Source organism: Triticum dicoccoides, chromosome 1B (genome assembly GCF_002162155.2).
Source record: "Triticum dicoccoides isolate Atlit2015 ecotype Zavitan chromosome 1B, WEW_v2.0, whole genome shotgun sequence".
Taxonomy (NCBI): domain Eukaryota; kingdom Viridiplantae; phylum Streptophyta; class Magnoliopsida; order Poales; family Poaceae; genus Triticum; species Triticum dicoccoides.
The window spans coordinates 591,153,405-591,168,074 of record NC_041381.1 but is presented as its reverse complement, the minus strand read 5'-3'; the positions used below and the strand labels follow the sequence as shown (position 1 = coordinate 591,168,074).

At 45.7% G+C, this 14,670-nt stretch overlaps 1 protein-coding gene across 2 annotated transcripts; it reads right to left on the bottom strand.

Annotated features, from left to right (window-relative positions):
- Positions 1-2,178: 2,178 nt before the first annotated feature.
- Positions 2,179-5,942, bottom strand: LOC119309548 (protein FAR1-RELATED SEQUENCE 5-like). Of its 2 annotated transcripts, XR_005150559.1 has the most exons (7): positions 5,854-5,942; positions 5,530-5,754; positions 5,132-5,329; positions 4,245-4,935; positions 3,696-4,153; positions 3,319-3,606; positions 2,179-3,255 (listed from the first exon to the last, which is right to left on the bottom strand). XR_005150559.1 is itself a non-coding variant. In XM_037585530.1 (6 exons), exons 3-5 carry the CDS (start codon positions 5,153-5,155, stop codon positions 4,032-4,034), a joined length of 837 nt encoding a protein of 278 aa, XP_037441427.1. In that variant the 5' UTR covers positions 5,156-5,329; positions 5,530-5,754; positions 5,854-5,942; the 3' UTR covers positions 2,179-3,606; positions 3,696-4,031. The 2 variants fall into 2 exon arrangements, 1 of the variants encoding a protein (XP_037441427.1); XM_037585530.1 differs by having other exon boundaries at positions 2,179-3,606.
- Between the last annotated feature and the right edge of the window lie 8,728 nt (positions 5,943-14,670).

Genomic DNA, 14,670 nt, shown 5'->3' with positions numbered 1-14,670 from the left:
GGAAGAGAGGGCGGCTGGGTCGAACCAGCTCGGCGGGGTCATCTAAACCGCACCCAAACCCACCCCTATCGACGTGGCCGGTTGGTGGGCTCGTCCTGGCCTCCACGTAGGCAAATCAGCCCTTCCAAACCACTCGAGATGGGTCTAGGGGGTGTTTTGTCTGGTTTGACATAGTTCAGGGGATTAAGTCTCTGGTTTTAGACGTGGGGGGGTTATCTGTCCCTTAACTGATAGTTCTGGGGGGTATCTATACTTTTTTCGTTCAGCAAGGAAGTCTACAAATAATCCCAGCAGGACTCGCTCCCTTTCCAGCCGCGGAGACGAGCCGATCCGCCTCCCTGGCAGGCATCCGCGCCTCTCCTCCTTCTCTGGCCGGCGACGCCCGGTTGAGCTCCTCCTTCCGCGGCTTCCTCGTGATGAGGGCTCGCCTCCTCCTGAGGCTTCCTCGTGATGAGGGCTGCTGTATTGATGACGGAGGCGAGCCGATCCGCCTCCCTGGCAGGCATCTGCGCCTCTCCTCCTTGTCCGGCCGGCGACGCCCAGTTGAGCTCCTCCTTCCGTGGCTTCCTCGCGACGACGTGACGATCCTACACCAGACAAACCGACGACGTGACGATCCTGGCGAGACGTGTGCAGCCGACGTGAGGGGCCAGGAGCAGAGCCGGCCCACCTGTCATCACGACAGACCAAAGGCGGGCGCAGAAAGCCGGGTTCAAACGCACCGGCTCACCCTTCCGCAGTTCCCACAACGCACGATGCGCGTAGCACATAGGGAATGCCCTGCCAAAAGCGGTTGACCGAAGAAAACTAACCCACACCGCGAGACATGCAGCTAGCATGGCTGACGCGCGGGACCAGAGGCAGCACTGGCCCACACGTCATCGCTGCAGCACAGGTGTAGGTGCAGAAAACGGGTGCATATGCGGCCACCGACCCCTCCGCGACGCACGATCCGGTAAAGAGCGAGGAGCAGAGCCCGCGCAGCACCCGCGACGCGGCGGGAGAGGCTGCCCCGCGCACCCAAAAAACTGGCACCGAGCCAATTGGATCCAGCCCGAGTCCACAGGTCATCTCCCGACCAAGATCTACCGCCTGGTAAAAACGCAGAGGACAATTTGCAGCGAACATCCAATGGACAGGAGTGAGAAAAAAACCGCGTTGACCAAAATCAAACGGCTAACGAAGCTTGCCATCGAGGGAGCTTTCTGGAGCGAGTTGTCCGTTTAAATTTCACCGTGTTATGATGGCAATCCTGTAGTAATAATAATGTACTGCAGCAGTGTTTGGAATATGTTGCTTTTCCAGTCAAAGCATGGGAAAGGGGTTGACTCGTGAGTGAGCTAGGCCGACACTCCAGCGTCTCCTAGCTGTCAAAAGTGGACTTTTTTTTAACACACTACAACTGTAGATGCTTACAAACATGTACGTACACTCGTAACGCAGACCCTACTCCTATGAACACAAAATTTTAAGATTGATGAAGTTATCGTAGTGGGCACGTATTCGGTGGAACGTTTCCTCACACTGAATCAACATCGTCGAAAAGTCTAAAATAAATCTAGAAAAATGCGAGCCGCGGTGCCAAGTCTAGAAGTTGTATCATGATACCACTGTTCTCCTAACCATCCAATCGCAAATGGTTCTCAAATTAAAGTATTTTTTACTGATTGTCGTGCACTAAAAATACTATTGTATGAGCGCTCGTCCGCGCCTGCTCACGGAATCGGCTGGCGTCCATCGGGGTCCAGAGTATTAGCGCGTGATGTATACTGCCACAGTAGTCTACGGATATTTTAATGGGAGGGGAGATGGGAGAGGGACGACGTTTGTATCTAGCGGAGGGACGGTCGTTAGCGGAAGGACGACGTTACGGACGGAAGCTAAGGTGTACCGGAAGCACGGACGGAGGGTAGCAAGGTGGAGAGACATCAGGCTGCAAAGCAACCACAACTACTAATTCATGAAAACAACAAATTCAAACATTTATGTCTGCATGAAGCACACTGATGATACATCTCAGAAGACAGAAAACAACCATCTGTTCTTTACAGGGAAGCGACTGCAGCCTGGAGAACAACCACAGCTACTAATTTATGAAAAGAAGAAATTCAAACATTTATGTATGCATGATGATACATCTTACAAGACAGAAAACCACCATATGTTCTTTATAGGGAAGCGACTGCAGCCTGGAGAACAACCACAGCTACTAATTTATGAAAAGAAGAAATTCAAACATTTATGTATGCATGAAGCATACTGATGATACATCTTACAAGACAGAAAACCACCATCTATTCTTTATAGGGAAGCGACTACAGGCTGGAGAACAACCACAGCTACTAATTTATGAAAACAACAAATTGAAACATTATTTCTGCATGAAGCATACTGGTACACCTCACAGGACGGAAAATTACCAACTGTTTTTCAACAATTTCTTTTCTCGTTATGCAAACGAATGGCTGCAAAGCCCTCATTGAGATAGATTTGTAATGTAGAGTATAATCATTCACAGATGGTGCTTGGGTCGAATCCAGTAGATGGAACAACATGGAGGACGACCTTAGGCTTGTTGCAAGTATTCTTCCTGTGGCCACCAACCCCACAGTTTGAGCATTTTGCTTCTTTCCTCTCTTTGTGAGGCATGCCACCTCTCTTCGGGCATCTGGGGCTCTTATGTCCTGGTTCCCGGCATATACTACATAAGAGAGTTCGCTTACTTGTGCCACAACCATTCGCAGCATGCACATTAGGAGTGTGTGACCTATTCTTTGCACTCCGGTCGTCGTATGGAGGTTTGTCCCTGCTGGTGGTTGGTCGCCCTGGTTTCCGTTTGCGTTCTGGAGCTCTGAGGCCACTGAAATTACCAACTGCACTTCCTTCAGCATCACTGCACTCTGTGTTGTAGGGGACAGTCAGGGGAACCAAATCTTTTTGTTTCATTTTTTGTGTCTCAATTCTTGCTTCCAAGCCCATACCATCCTCCAAGGCTGCTATTGGAGTCAATGTGCCCATTTCTCTCTTCAGGATATCCATGGCACACTCGTATGCTTCTGTGTTGGAATCACCCAAACGCACAACTTCGAGAGCATGAGTGTACAAGTTTGAGTGCCTGAATGTAATTGAGTTCAGAGAAATGTTGTCCTTCTGGAGGTGTGATAGATGATTTGGTAGAACATCCCATGCGTCCTTTGTCCATCATTTCAAAATATGTTGTGCTAGTATACGGTCTATTCCAAGGAAGTCAAGGACCTGGAAAGAAGAAATCAAAGTAAGTTATCGTATTCTAACTAATCGGAAAGTTTTTTTTGATACCTTCACTGAATGGCAGCAAAGCAAGCCTGTGTGCTCAAAGTTAGCACACTCACACCTCAGTTTGTCTGCTAGTTTGTCAACTTCTACCCTGTACACTACTCTGCACCATTTCTCATGTTTTTCTAGATGGTATCGCTGTACCAAATAAGTTTCTCCCTTGCAGACCTCTTCTACTTTGTACTGCATTGATTCGTACACAACATCGCCGAACTTATCAAACATAGCCCGTGTGTATATCTCACTGGCATGCATTTCAAGTGGTGCATTCATTTTCATAACTGGGGATGTCTGCATTGTGTCGAATAAGAATTAGTAACATGAGATGTAGTAGTCAGCTGAAAACAGAACAAAGTCATTAAGATAGTTGGAAATCTTACTATTTTTGTACGCCTCTCTTCATAGTTTTCACTTGCCTCCCTATCGAATAGTAGCCTCATGTATTGACGGACAAATAGGTGCATTGGGAAACTTGCTGGGACATAACCCTTCAGCATGTGGTTGGCACTCTCGCTGCGCTGTGTGCTTGTCATCTTCGCGCAGAATTTTCCGTTGAAGTATGGCTTTGCCCATTTCTCCCTTGTTTCATAGATGTTTGTGAGGTAAGGGTGTGCTTGTAAACCATGGCTTTCTATCAGATCCTTCCATGCAGTCTCAAACTCATCAACTGTTAGCATGTGTTGGATTATCTTGTGAAACTCTGATCTAAATTTGCTTCATTTTGTATAAAGTGGGCCATGTTTTTCCTCTGCACTCTTCAGCACGTGCCACTTGCACCACCTGTGAGTCGTGTCGGGCATGACCTTCTGCAGTGCTAGCTCCATCACCCTGCACTGATCTGAATCCAGAAGTTAGCATAATTTTTGCCGAGTAAGTATATGTGAAATGTAAGAAGAAGTTGGAAGGTGTCGGGTTGTATGTTGTCTAACCTGCAAGTATAGTTTGTGGGTGTTTACCACCCATCATACGGATGAGCTCGGTGAATACGCACTCAAAGGTTTCAACAGTCTCATCTCGAACGAGGACGCCGCGAAAGATAATAGTCTGGAAGTGATTGTTGATTCCCACAAATAAGCCGAAAGGCATGTCGTACATATTTATCAGGTAAGTGGTGTCAAATGTTATTGCATCTTCGAAGAAATGGCACTGAGACCTGCTTGCTCCTGTTGACCACAACAAATTCCTTATCCGACTGTCCTCGTCTGGCTGCACCCTGTAGTACAAGCCAGAGTCTTTTGCTCCAAGCTCGGCAAAAACTTCCATTGTTTTGCGCACATCGTCATCAGCTTGTTCTCTGCTGATCTGTCCACACAGCCCCCTCAAAGCTCTCTTGCTGAATGGCACGTTGCTCATTGCACCGAAGAAACTACCAATTATGTTGTACACCTTACCAATACTTATGTTGTTTTCACGCAGTTGTTTCACAACATCTCTTGTGTATATGTCAATATGTCTGTGTGAAGGCCAGTACAGTTTCTCGCCACAATTTTCCGTTAGTGAGTGATTATGGGATGCTCTGTGCTCACTAATATACCATCCATTGTCATTTGTCCAGAGTAACCTTATCATTGCGGGACATCGGCAGCAACAGGTTCGTGTGTTGCTTCTTTTAGGGACACCCTGTAGTTTTAACAGACAAATCAAATGTTTTGTTAGTTTGTTATTCATGTGTACTGGCTGCTGTAGGTACTAATCAGCAAAGATGCGGACTGAATATGTAAAGTTGATTTAGTGAAGCGTGTTGCTTATCGAGCAACCACATACAATCTCTTGCATACACTTTGTTCTCTCCATATTTAGCCTGCTTTTGTCGTACCTGATTCCAAACCCTTTTTCCCATGAGTAGAGATTGTAAAAATCGTACGCCTCCCCAAGTGAATCAAATGTGCTTCCGACTACGGGTACTATGACGGTTGGTGTCTTCTCATTTGCATAACCACGAAGTGCTTTTTCCAGGGCAGTTGTCCTGCCAGCGCAGGGGGAGCGTTCTGTTGGTGCTCTTCCAACACGGACTCTGCATAGACGAGAACTATGTTGTCAGATGTTCAGAAGCAAGCATGCAAACCAATAATTTGCTCATAACCTATAGCTGCAGCGGTCTGATTTTATGTGATATGGAGTTCCATATATAGGTTGTCAGTCATATCTTCCAATGGAAATAAAAATTCAGAACAAGTAGGAATTGGGCAAACCAGAGCGATTGAGATGGTATACCTCCTTGTCTATCCAGGTGCTTGAGGATCGTCCCTCCCTGTTGATGTCTCTGAAGGTGCCACCGTCAGGGCGACGGCTTCGCAAGTACTGTTCAGATCGGCATCCACTGTGAGCGTTGCATCCCCAGCCTCGCCCATGCTGGAATCTGACCGGGCGCGGATAAGAACTTCAGAGCCTTCGTCATACTCCATGGAGTTGTCGTGCGATAGATCCATCGGCGGAAATCTACCACAAATCAAAGCGACCATAATAGTTGGATGTCTTCCTGTACGGCGCCGCCGGTAACTTGGACGGAGAGACGAAAGAAAAGTCAAGGGAACATACATGTCCACGGGATCCGACAGGAACTCGAAGCCATTGCTATCCGCCTCCGCCATCGCCATGCCCGCGAGCTCGGGAGCTTGTGCGGCGGATCAAGGGATATGGTTTCATTTTTTTCTTCCGCTTCCGTAAAGCCGAGTTAAGTCGGGGGTCCCACTGGTGGGGCAGGGGCAGGTGGGGGGTAATTTTCCATCATATGCAAATTGGATGTCATTACATGTTAACGGGTTATGTACCGTGTTGTTGACGATTATGTACCAATGGAACATCAAACACCGTCCGAATTACCGGCCCAAAGATGGGTCTGTTTCCGTATACGACTGTTGCCTTGTACGGTCAAACACACGCACTACCAGCGGAAGCAGCCATCACGTCCACGCGTCGATCTCCATCTCGCCCTGCACCAAGAAGAAACTAAAGCTAGCCCTGCACCAAGAAGAAATTTGGCTCTGTCAAAGATCTCGTGTTCCATGGCTTCGGGGGGGCGACCGAAACACTGGCTATTTCCACGCGCAGGCCGCCCAACGCAAGCGTACGAACAAAATTGAAAATCCGGTCCGTGCTGACGGCACGGTCTGCAGTGACTTGGATGAAGATCGAGCGGAAGTGCAGCAGTTCTATGAGCAGCTGTACACATCACAAGGTTTTCAGTCCATGGAGGAGTTATTGGATGTGGTACCTACCCGGGTGACCCCTCACATGAATGTTGAACTTGGCAAGCCATTCACATAAGAGGAGGTGCGCTGAGCCCTCTTCCAGATGGCTCCGTCCAAGGCCCCGGGGGTGGATGGCTTCACGGCTGGTTTCTTCCAGCGCCACTGGAGTTTGCTCAAGGATGACATTGTTCCAGCGGTGCTAGATTTTCTCAATGGGGGAGTATTACCTACGAGCATGAATGATACCTCTATTACTTTGATTCCCAAGGTACGATTCCCTCAGCATATTTCCCAATATCGACCCATCTCTTTGTGTTCAGTTTTGTACAAGATCACTGCCAAGGCCATTGCTAATCGTATGCGGGAGTGTATGGACGATATTGTCGGTGTTGAACAGAGCGTGTTCGTCCCTGGTCGTCTTATTACTGACAATGTACTTATCGCACATGAGAGTGTGCATGCCATGAGAAGGAGGAAGAAGGGGGGGAACGCAACATGTGCCATCAAGCTGGACATGATGAAAGCGTACGATCGGGTCGAATTGCACTATTTGCAAGCGATCATGATGAAGCTTGGATTCTGTGTGGAGTTTGTTCGCCTAGTCATGAAGTGCGTCACTTTGGTCAGATTTGCAATTCGTGTGAATGGTGAACTCCTTCCTTTCTTTACCCCCTCAAGGGGTCTTCGACAAGGCTGCCCAGCATCACCGTACCTCTTTCTGCTCTGTGCAGAAGGATTGACATCGCTCTTGAATTATTTCGGTGGGGCGAGGGTAGACAAAGGAATCTGAGTAAGCTATAGATCTCCTTGGATCAATCACCTCCTCTTTGCGGATGACAGCCTTATTTTTATGCGAGCAAAGGTGGAGAGTGCTCAACGGCTCAATGAAATCTTGGGAATGTATGAGAGGGGTTCTTGATAGGCAATGAACAAAGACAAGAGTTCAATCTACTTCAGCCCAAACACTTCTACTCCAGACAAGCTGCTGCTGAAACAGGTTTTGAACATCTCCGTCGAAGCGTTCAACGAGCGTTATCTTGGTCTACCTACAGCTGTGGGTAGGATTACAAGCGGTACTTTTGACCATATTGGGGAGAGAATCCGTAACAAACTCCAAGGTGGGTCGGAAAGAATGATCTCTTGTGCTGGCAGGGAAGTCCGTATAAAATGTGTTGCTCAAGCCATTCCCACATTCAGCATGAGTTGTTTCAAGTTAACAAAGAAGGTATTCAAGGGACTAGTTTCTTGTATGGCCAAGTATTGGTGGAGCAGCTCCCTGGATCGAAACTCTATGCATTGGAAGGCCTGGGAAGCGTTGGCAACACCGAAAGAGAAGGGCGGCATGGGTTTTAGGGATCTTGAGCTGTTTAATATAGCTCTTCTTGGCAAACACGGATGGAGACTGTTGACAAACCGTCAATCCCTATGTGCCCGAGTACTCAAAGGTAGATATTTTCCCTCATGTGATTTCATGCAAGCTATGGCTCCACGTTTCTCATCTGCAATGTGGCGGGCTATCATTGCCGGGAGGGATGCTCTGCAAGTCGGACTCATCAAGCGTGTTGGTGATGGTACAACAATTTCAATTTGGGATGACAAGTGGATCCCGGGCACCATCTCCATGGCTCCGACAGTAAGAAGTGGAAATACACAGTTGAACTCTGTTTTAGATTTAATTGACAATGCAAATTGGTCATGGAAATCAGATGTTATTCGTCAAACCTTCATCACCCCCGACGCGGATGCTATTCTGAATATTCCTTTGAGGAGAGGAGGGGGTGAGGATGTGTTTGCATGGGCTCTCAAACGATCGGGCTGTTATTCTGTAAAATCAGCGTATCGCGCTCTAATGACTAATAACGAGCAACAAGCTCTAGAGGAAGGGACGATCACCGAAACCTCATCGAAAGACAAGCAGTTATGGTCCCGGCTATGGAAGCTCAAGGTTTTGCCAAGGGTTAGAGTGTTCTGGTGGCGGGTTTTGCACGGGATTCTTCTGGTCGAAGCAACTCTCCAACACCGGCATATCGCTATCGTTGGCACGTGCAAACTCTGTCTTCACACACAGGAAGATATGAAGCATGCATTACTGGATTGCACACATGCCTGGCGCTTCTGGAATGTTGCACCGGAATGGCTCGAGATCAAGCGACCGGATTTGCACCCGCTCACCTGGTCGAGGGATATCATATGTGATCCCATGTTCTCTGATTCTGAAAGAGCAAAACTGGTAACGGTCATGTGGGCAATCTGGACCTCGAGGAACAACGCTACACATGATAAGCGAGACCTTGATCCTATTCAGTCCATGGAGAAGACCCAAGAGGCTCTACGGTGCTCGAGCTACCCCGTGAACACGCTCGGATCCTTTCGGGCCATGGCTGGCGACCACCGGACTTGGGCTGGATTAAGATTAACATAGATGGGAGTATTGCGATGGAGGCTAGAAGGGGTGGAGCAGGTGGGGTCGCAAGAACCCGCTCATCTTTCCTAGCAGCCTGGTGCAAACCTTACCCGAGAATCACTGATCCTCTTATAGCCGAAGCTCTTGCCCTCCGTGATGGTGTTGTCTTTGCTCATCTCAGAGGCTATGAAGAAGTGGTTTTCGAATCTGATAATTTGGAGATTTTGAATCTCTGGAACTCGCGTCACAGCGACCGTGCAGTGGTGGCGCCTATCTTGTCCGAGATTAGGGAGCATGTTCGTTCTTTTAAGTCCTTTGTATTTCAGCATGTAGGTCGATCGGCCAATGTCCCTGCCCATCTTTGTGCCAAGCAAGCTAGCACTCTAGATGTCACAGAATGTTGGCTTGATTCTTCGCCAAGTCTTCTTGTAACCAGCCTCTCAGCAGACTTTGCTGGTGCTTCTAGTGTTGAATAAAGAGCTCCCAATTTCCCCCGCAAAAAAAAATCTCGCCAGCGCTAATGGGAGCAGGAGGGGACGAGCGCTCTATCACCGCACTCCTCTTCCCCTCCTCCGCACAGAGCTCCCTTTCCCATTTTAGTTTTTTTTGATTCCTTTCCCACTTTAGTTAACAGAGTGCAACGAACAATACTAATGTGAATCACAATCTCATCCACGGGCCCAACCGTGTGCACAAAGTTGTGTCGGCGTGTGGTGTGTTTGTTGTATTTCTCCGTGTTATGATATAGCATTCCTGTAGCAGCAGTGTTAGGATCCCGCGGACACGTCCACGCGAAGCGAATCAGATGCACATTACGAGTTCCTTTTCCAGTCTGGGCATGGGAAAGAGGTTCACTCGTGAGTGAGACCGGCACTAGTATTAGAATCTTTTTTCCTGATTTCCCTGTACTAACTACTGTATTTATTTTCTCATTTCATGTCTTTTTCAAAGAAGTACCACGTATTCATTCCCGAGAAACATAGTACAACGCCAAACTCAAAAAAGGGACTGGTCATACCTTTTTTTCGTGAATACGCTGAGCAGCATATCATTTCATTGATAGGTGGAAAAAGAAATAGATATACAAAGTGCAGTCCTCGCGAACGTACGCTAGATGGCGTCCGGGAGGGTGCAACGCGAGCAGGGGAGGAGGATGCTCAGCCCGAGTCTAAGCCATCAGGTTACAGGTAAAATTCTTCCTAGGCCTCTAGCACCAGCAGAGGCCCATCTGCTTGCCTCCTCCTTGATCAGTTGCACCAGGCCGGAAGTAGAAGGTTGAGCGCCGTCAAAGATGGCCACGTTCCTGTGCTTCCAGATGTTCCACGCGGTGAGGGCGATGATGGAGTTGAGTCCTTTCCTAAGGCTATCCGGAGAGGCCGCCATAGCTTGAGACCACCAATCGAAGAAAGTGGTGGAGTCGAGCATGGGCGGCGTGACCAATCGACACCAGGAGAGGATTTCACGCCAGGTTATCCGTGAGAAGGCGCACCCCGCGAGGAGGTGGTCAATGGTCTCGAACTCCTGGGAACACATGGTGCAATGTGGGCATGCGTAAGTCCATGTCGTGCGTGGCGCTCGGCCATCCGGCATCGGTCGAGGTAGGCCAACCAAAGGAAGAACTTGTTGCCCAAGGGGGGCCAACTCTTCCAGATCAGGCACCAAGCAAGAGGAGAGGTCGATCCGAAGAACAATGCCTTGTAGCCAGATTTAGCAGAGTACTTGCTACGTCTTGAGCTTGCGTTGGTTTTCCTTGAAGAGGAAAGGGTGATGCAGCAATAGTAGTGTAAGTAGTTTCCTCAGTTTTTATGAACCAAGGTATCAATCCAGTAGGAGGCTCCTCAAAAGTCCCACGCACCTACACAAAAAAACAAAGAACTCGCAACCAACGCAATAAAGGGGTTGTCAATCTCTTCACGTCCACTTGCAAAAGTGAGATCTAATACAGATAGATAAATATATTTTTAGTATTTTATAATATAGATGTAAAAAGTAAAGATGCAAATAAAAGTATATTAAAAGCAAATATGATAAGAGGTAGACCCGGGGGCCATAGGTTTTACTAGAGGCTTCTCTCAAGATAGCATAAGTATTACGGTGGGTAAACAAATTACTGTCGAGCAATTGATAAAAAAACGAATAATTATGAGATTATCTAGGCATGATCATGTATATAGGCATCACGTCCGCAACAAGTAGACCGACTCCTGCCTGCATCTACTACTATTACTCCACACATCGACCGACTCCTGCCTGCATCTAGAGTATTAAGTTCATAAAGAACAGAGTAACGCATTAAGCAAGATGACATGATGTAGAGGGATAAACTCATGCAATATGATATAAACCCCATCTTTTTATCCTTGATGGCAACAATACAATACGTGCCTTACAACCCTTTCTGTCACTGGGTAAGAACACCGCAAGATTGAACCCAAAGCTAAGCACTTCTCCCATGGCAAGAAAGATCAATCTAGTAGGCCAAACCAACTAATAATTCGAAGAGACTTGCAAAGATAACTCAATCATACATAAAAGAATTCAGAGAAGATTCAAATATTATTAATAGATAAACTTGATCATAAACCCACAATTCATCGGATCTCGACAAACACACCGCAAAAAGAGTTTACATCAAATAGATCTCCACAAGAGAGGGGGACAACATTGTATTGAGATCCAAAAAGAGAGAAGAAGCCATCTAGCTAATAACTATGGACCCAAAGGTCTGTGGTAAACTACTCACAACTCATCAGAGGGGCTATGGTGTTGATGTAGAAGCCCTCTGTGGTGGATTCCCCCTCCGGCGGAGCACCAGCGAAGGCTCCAAGATGGGATCTCACGGATACAGAAGGTTGCGGCAGTGGAAATTGTGTTTTGGGTGCTCCCTGGATGTTTTCGGGGTAGGCAGGATTATATAGGAGGAAGAAGAATGTCGGTGGCCGCCCGAGGGGCCCACGAGACAGGGGGGCATGCCCTACCCTCTCGTGGCCGCCTCGGCTGCTTCTTGACTTGCACTCCAAGTCCTTTGGATCACGTTCGTTCCAAAAATCGTGCTCCTGAAGGTTTTATTCCGTTTGGACTCCGTTTGATATTCCTTTTCTTCGAAATACTGAAATAGGCAAAAAAACAGCAATACGGGCTGGGCCTCCGGTTAGTAGGTTAGTCCCAAAAATGATAATAATGTGTAAAATAAAGCCCATAAACATCCAAAAGAGGTAATATAATAGCATGGAACAATCAAAAATTATAGATACGTTGGAGACGTATCAAGCATCCCCAAGCTTAATTCCTGCTCGTCCTCGAGTAGATAAATGATAAAAACAGAATTTTTGATGTGGAATGCTACCTAACATAATTCTCAATGTAATTTCTCTTTATTGTGGCATGAATGTTCAGATCCAAGTGATTCAAAATAAAAGTTCATATTGACAAAAGAAATAGCAATACTTCAAACATACTAATAAAAGCAATCATGTCTTCTCAAAATAACATGGCTAAAGAAAGTTCATCCCTACAAAATCATATAGTTAGGCTATGCTTTATTTTCGTCACACAAAGATGTTCCCAACTTCTATACCCCCGATGACAAGCCTAGTAGTTGTTTCGTACTTAAATAATCTCAAACTCTTTCAACCTTCACGCAATACATGAGCGTGAGCCATGGACATAGCACTATGGGTGGAATAGAAGAATGATTGGGGATTGTGTGGAGAAGACAAAAAAAGAAGAAATTCTCACATTGACAAGGATAATCAACGGGCCATGGGAATGCCCATGCAACGGATGCACTAGAGCTATAAATGAATGAAAGCTCAACAAAAGAAAACTAGTGGGTGTGCATCCAACTTGCTTGCTCACGAAGACCTAGGGCATTTGAGGAAGCCCATCATAGGAATATACAAGCCAAGTTCTATAATGAAAAATTCCCACTAGTATATGAAAGTGACAACATATAAGACTCTCTACATGAAGAACAAGGTGCTACTTTGAAGCACAATATATGAGACTCACTACATGAAGAACAAGGTGCTACTTTGAAGCACAAGTGTGGAGAAAGAGATAGTAGCATTGCCCCTTTATTTTTATTTTTATTTTTTCTTCTTTTTTTCTTCTTTTTTTTTCTTTTTTTTCTTTTTTTTCTTTGGCCTTCCCCTTTTTTTTCTTTTTGGGAAATGCTCTAATAATGATGATCATCACACTTTTATTGATTACAACACATGAATTACAACTTGAAACTAGAACAAGATATGACTCTATATGAATGCCTCCGGCGGTGTACCGGGATGGTGCAATGAATCAAGAGTGACATGTATAAAAATTATGCATGGTGGCTTTGCCACAAATACGATGTCAACTACATGATCATGCAATGGCAATATGACAAAAGTAATGTATGTCATGATGATGATGAACGGAACGGTGGAAAGTTGCATGGCAATATATCTCAGAATGGCTATGGAAATGCCATAAATAGGTAGGTATGGTGGCTGTTTTGAGGAAGATATAAAGAGGTTTATGTGTGATAGAGAGTATCATATCACGGGGTTTGGATGCACCGGTGAAGTTTGCACCAACTCTCAAGGTGAGAAAGGGCAATGCATGGTACCGAAGAGGCTAGCAATGATGGAAAGGTAAAAGTGCGTATAATCCACGGACTCAACATTAGTCATAAGAACTCATATACTTATTGCAAAAATTTAGAAGTCATCAAAAATCATACACTATGCGCATACTTCTAGGGGGATAGATTGGTAGGAAAAGACCATCACTCGTCCCCGACCGCCACTCATAAGGATGCACAAGCCAGATACACTTCATGCTTCAAATTTGTTACACAACTTTAACCATACGTGCATGCTACGGGACTTTTTGACTTCAACATAAGCATTCTTTAAATCATAATCACCCAACTAGCATGACTTTAATATCACTACCTCCCTATCTCAAAACAATTATCAAGTATCAAGTTGATCATAGCATCCAATTCACTTCTTATGATAGTTTTTATTATACCCAACTTGGATGCTCATCATTCTAGGACCAATTTATAACCATAGCAAATACTATGCTGTTCTAAAAGACTCTCAAAATAATATAAGTGAAGCATGATAGATCAACAATTTCTTCAAAATTAATCCACCGCTGTGCTCTAAAAGATATAAGTGAAGCACTAGAGCAAAAACTATCTAGCTCAAAAGATATAAGTGAAGCACATAGCATATTCTAATAAATTTCAATCAAATAGGTTTCTCCCAAAAGGTGTGTTACAGAAAGGATGATTATGGTAAACTAAAAAGCAAAGGCTAATATAATACATGATGCTCCAAGCAAAACACATATCATGTGGCGAATAAAAATATAGCTCCAAGTAAAGTTACCAATGAACGAAGACGAAAGAGGGGATGCCTTCCGGGGGCATCCCCAAGCTTAGGCTTTTGGCTATTCTTGAATATCTTGGGGTGCCTTGGGAATCCCCAAGCTTAGGCTTTCGCCACCCTTTATTCCATAGTCCATCAAATCTTTACCCAAAACTTGAGAACTTCACAACACAAAACTCAACAGGAAATCTTACAAGCTCCGTTAGTGAAAGAAAACAAAACCACCACATAAGGTACTGTAATGAACTCATTATTTATTTATATTGGTGTTAAACCTACTATATTCCAAGTTATCTATGGTTCATACCCTTACATACTAGCCATAGATGCATCAAAATAAGCAAACAACACACAAAAAACAGAATCTGTCAAAAACAGAACA

Coding starts and splice junctions, on each gene's coding strand:
- LOC119309548 (XM_037585530.1), bottom strand. CDS start 5,155: ATGGGAAAAAGGGTTTGGAATCAG. Junction 4,936..5,131: donor GAAAAAGGGTTTGGAATCAG/GTACGACAAAAG, acceptor TTAAAACTACAG/GGTGTCCCTAAAAGAAGCAA. Junction 4,154..4,244: donor CCCACAAACTATACTTGCAG/GTTAGACAACAT, acceptor TTCTGGATTCAG/ATCAGTGCAGGGTGATGGAG.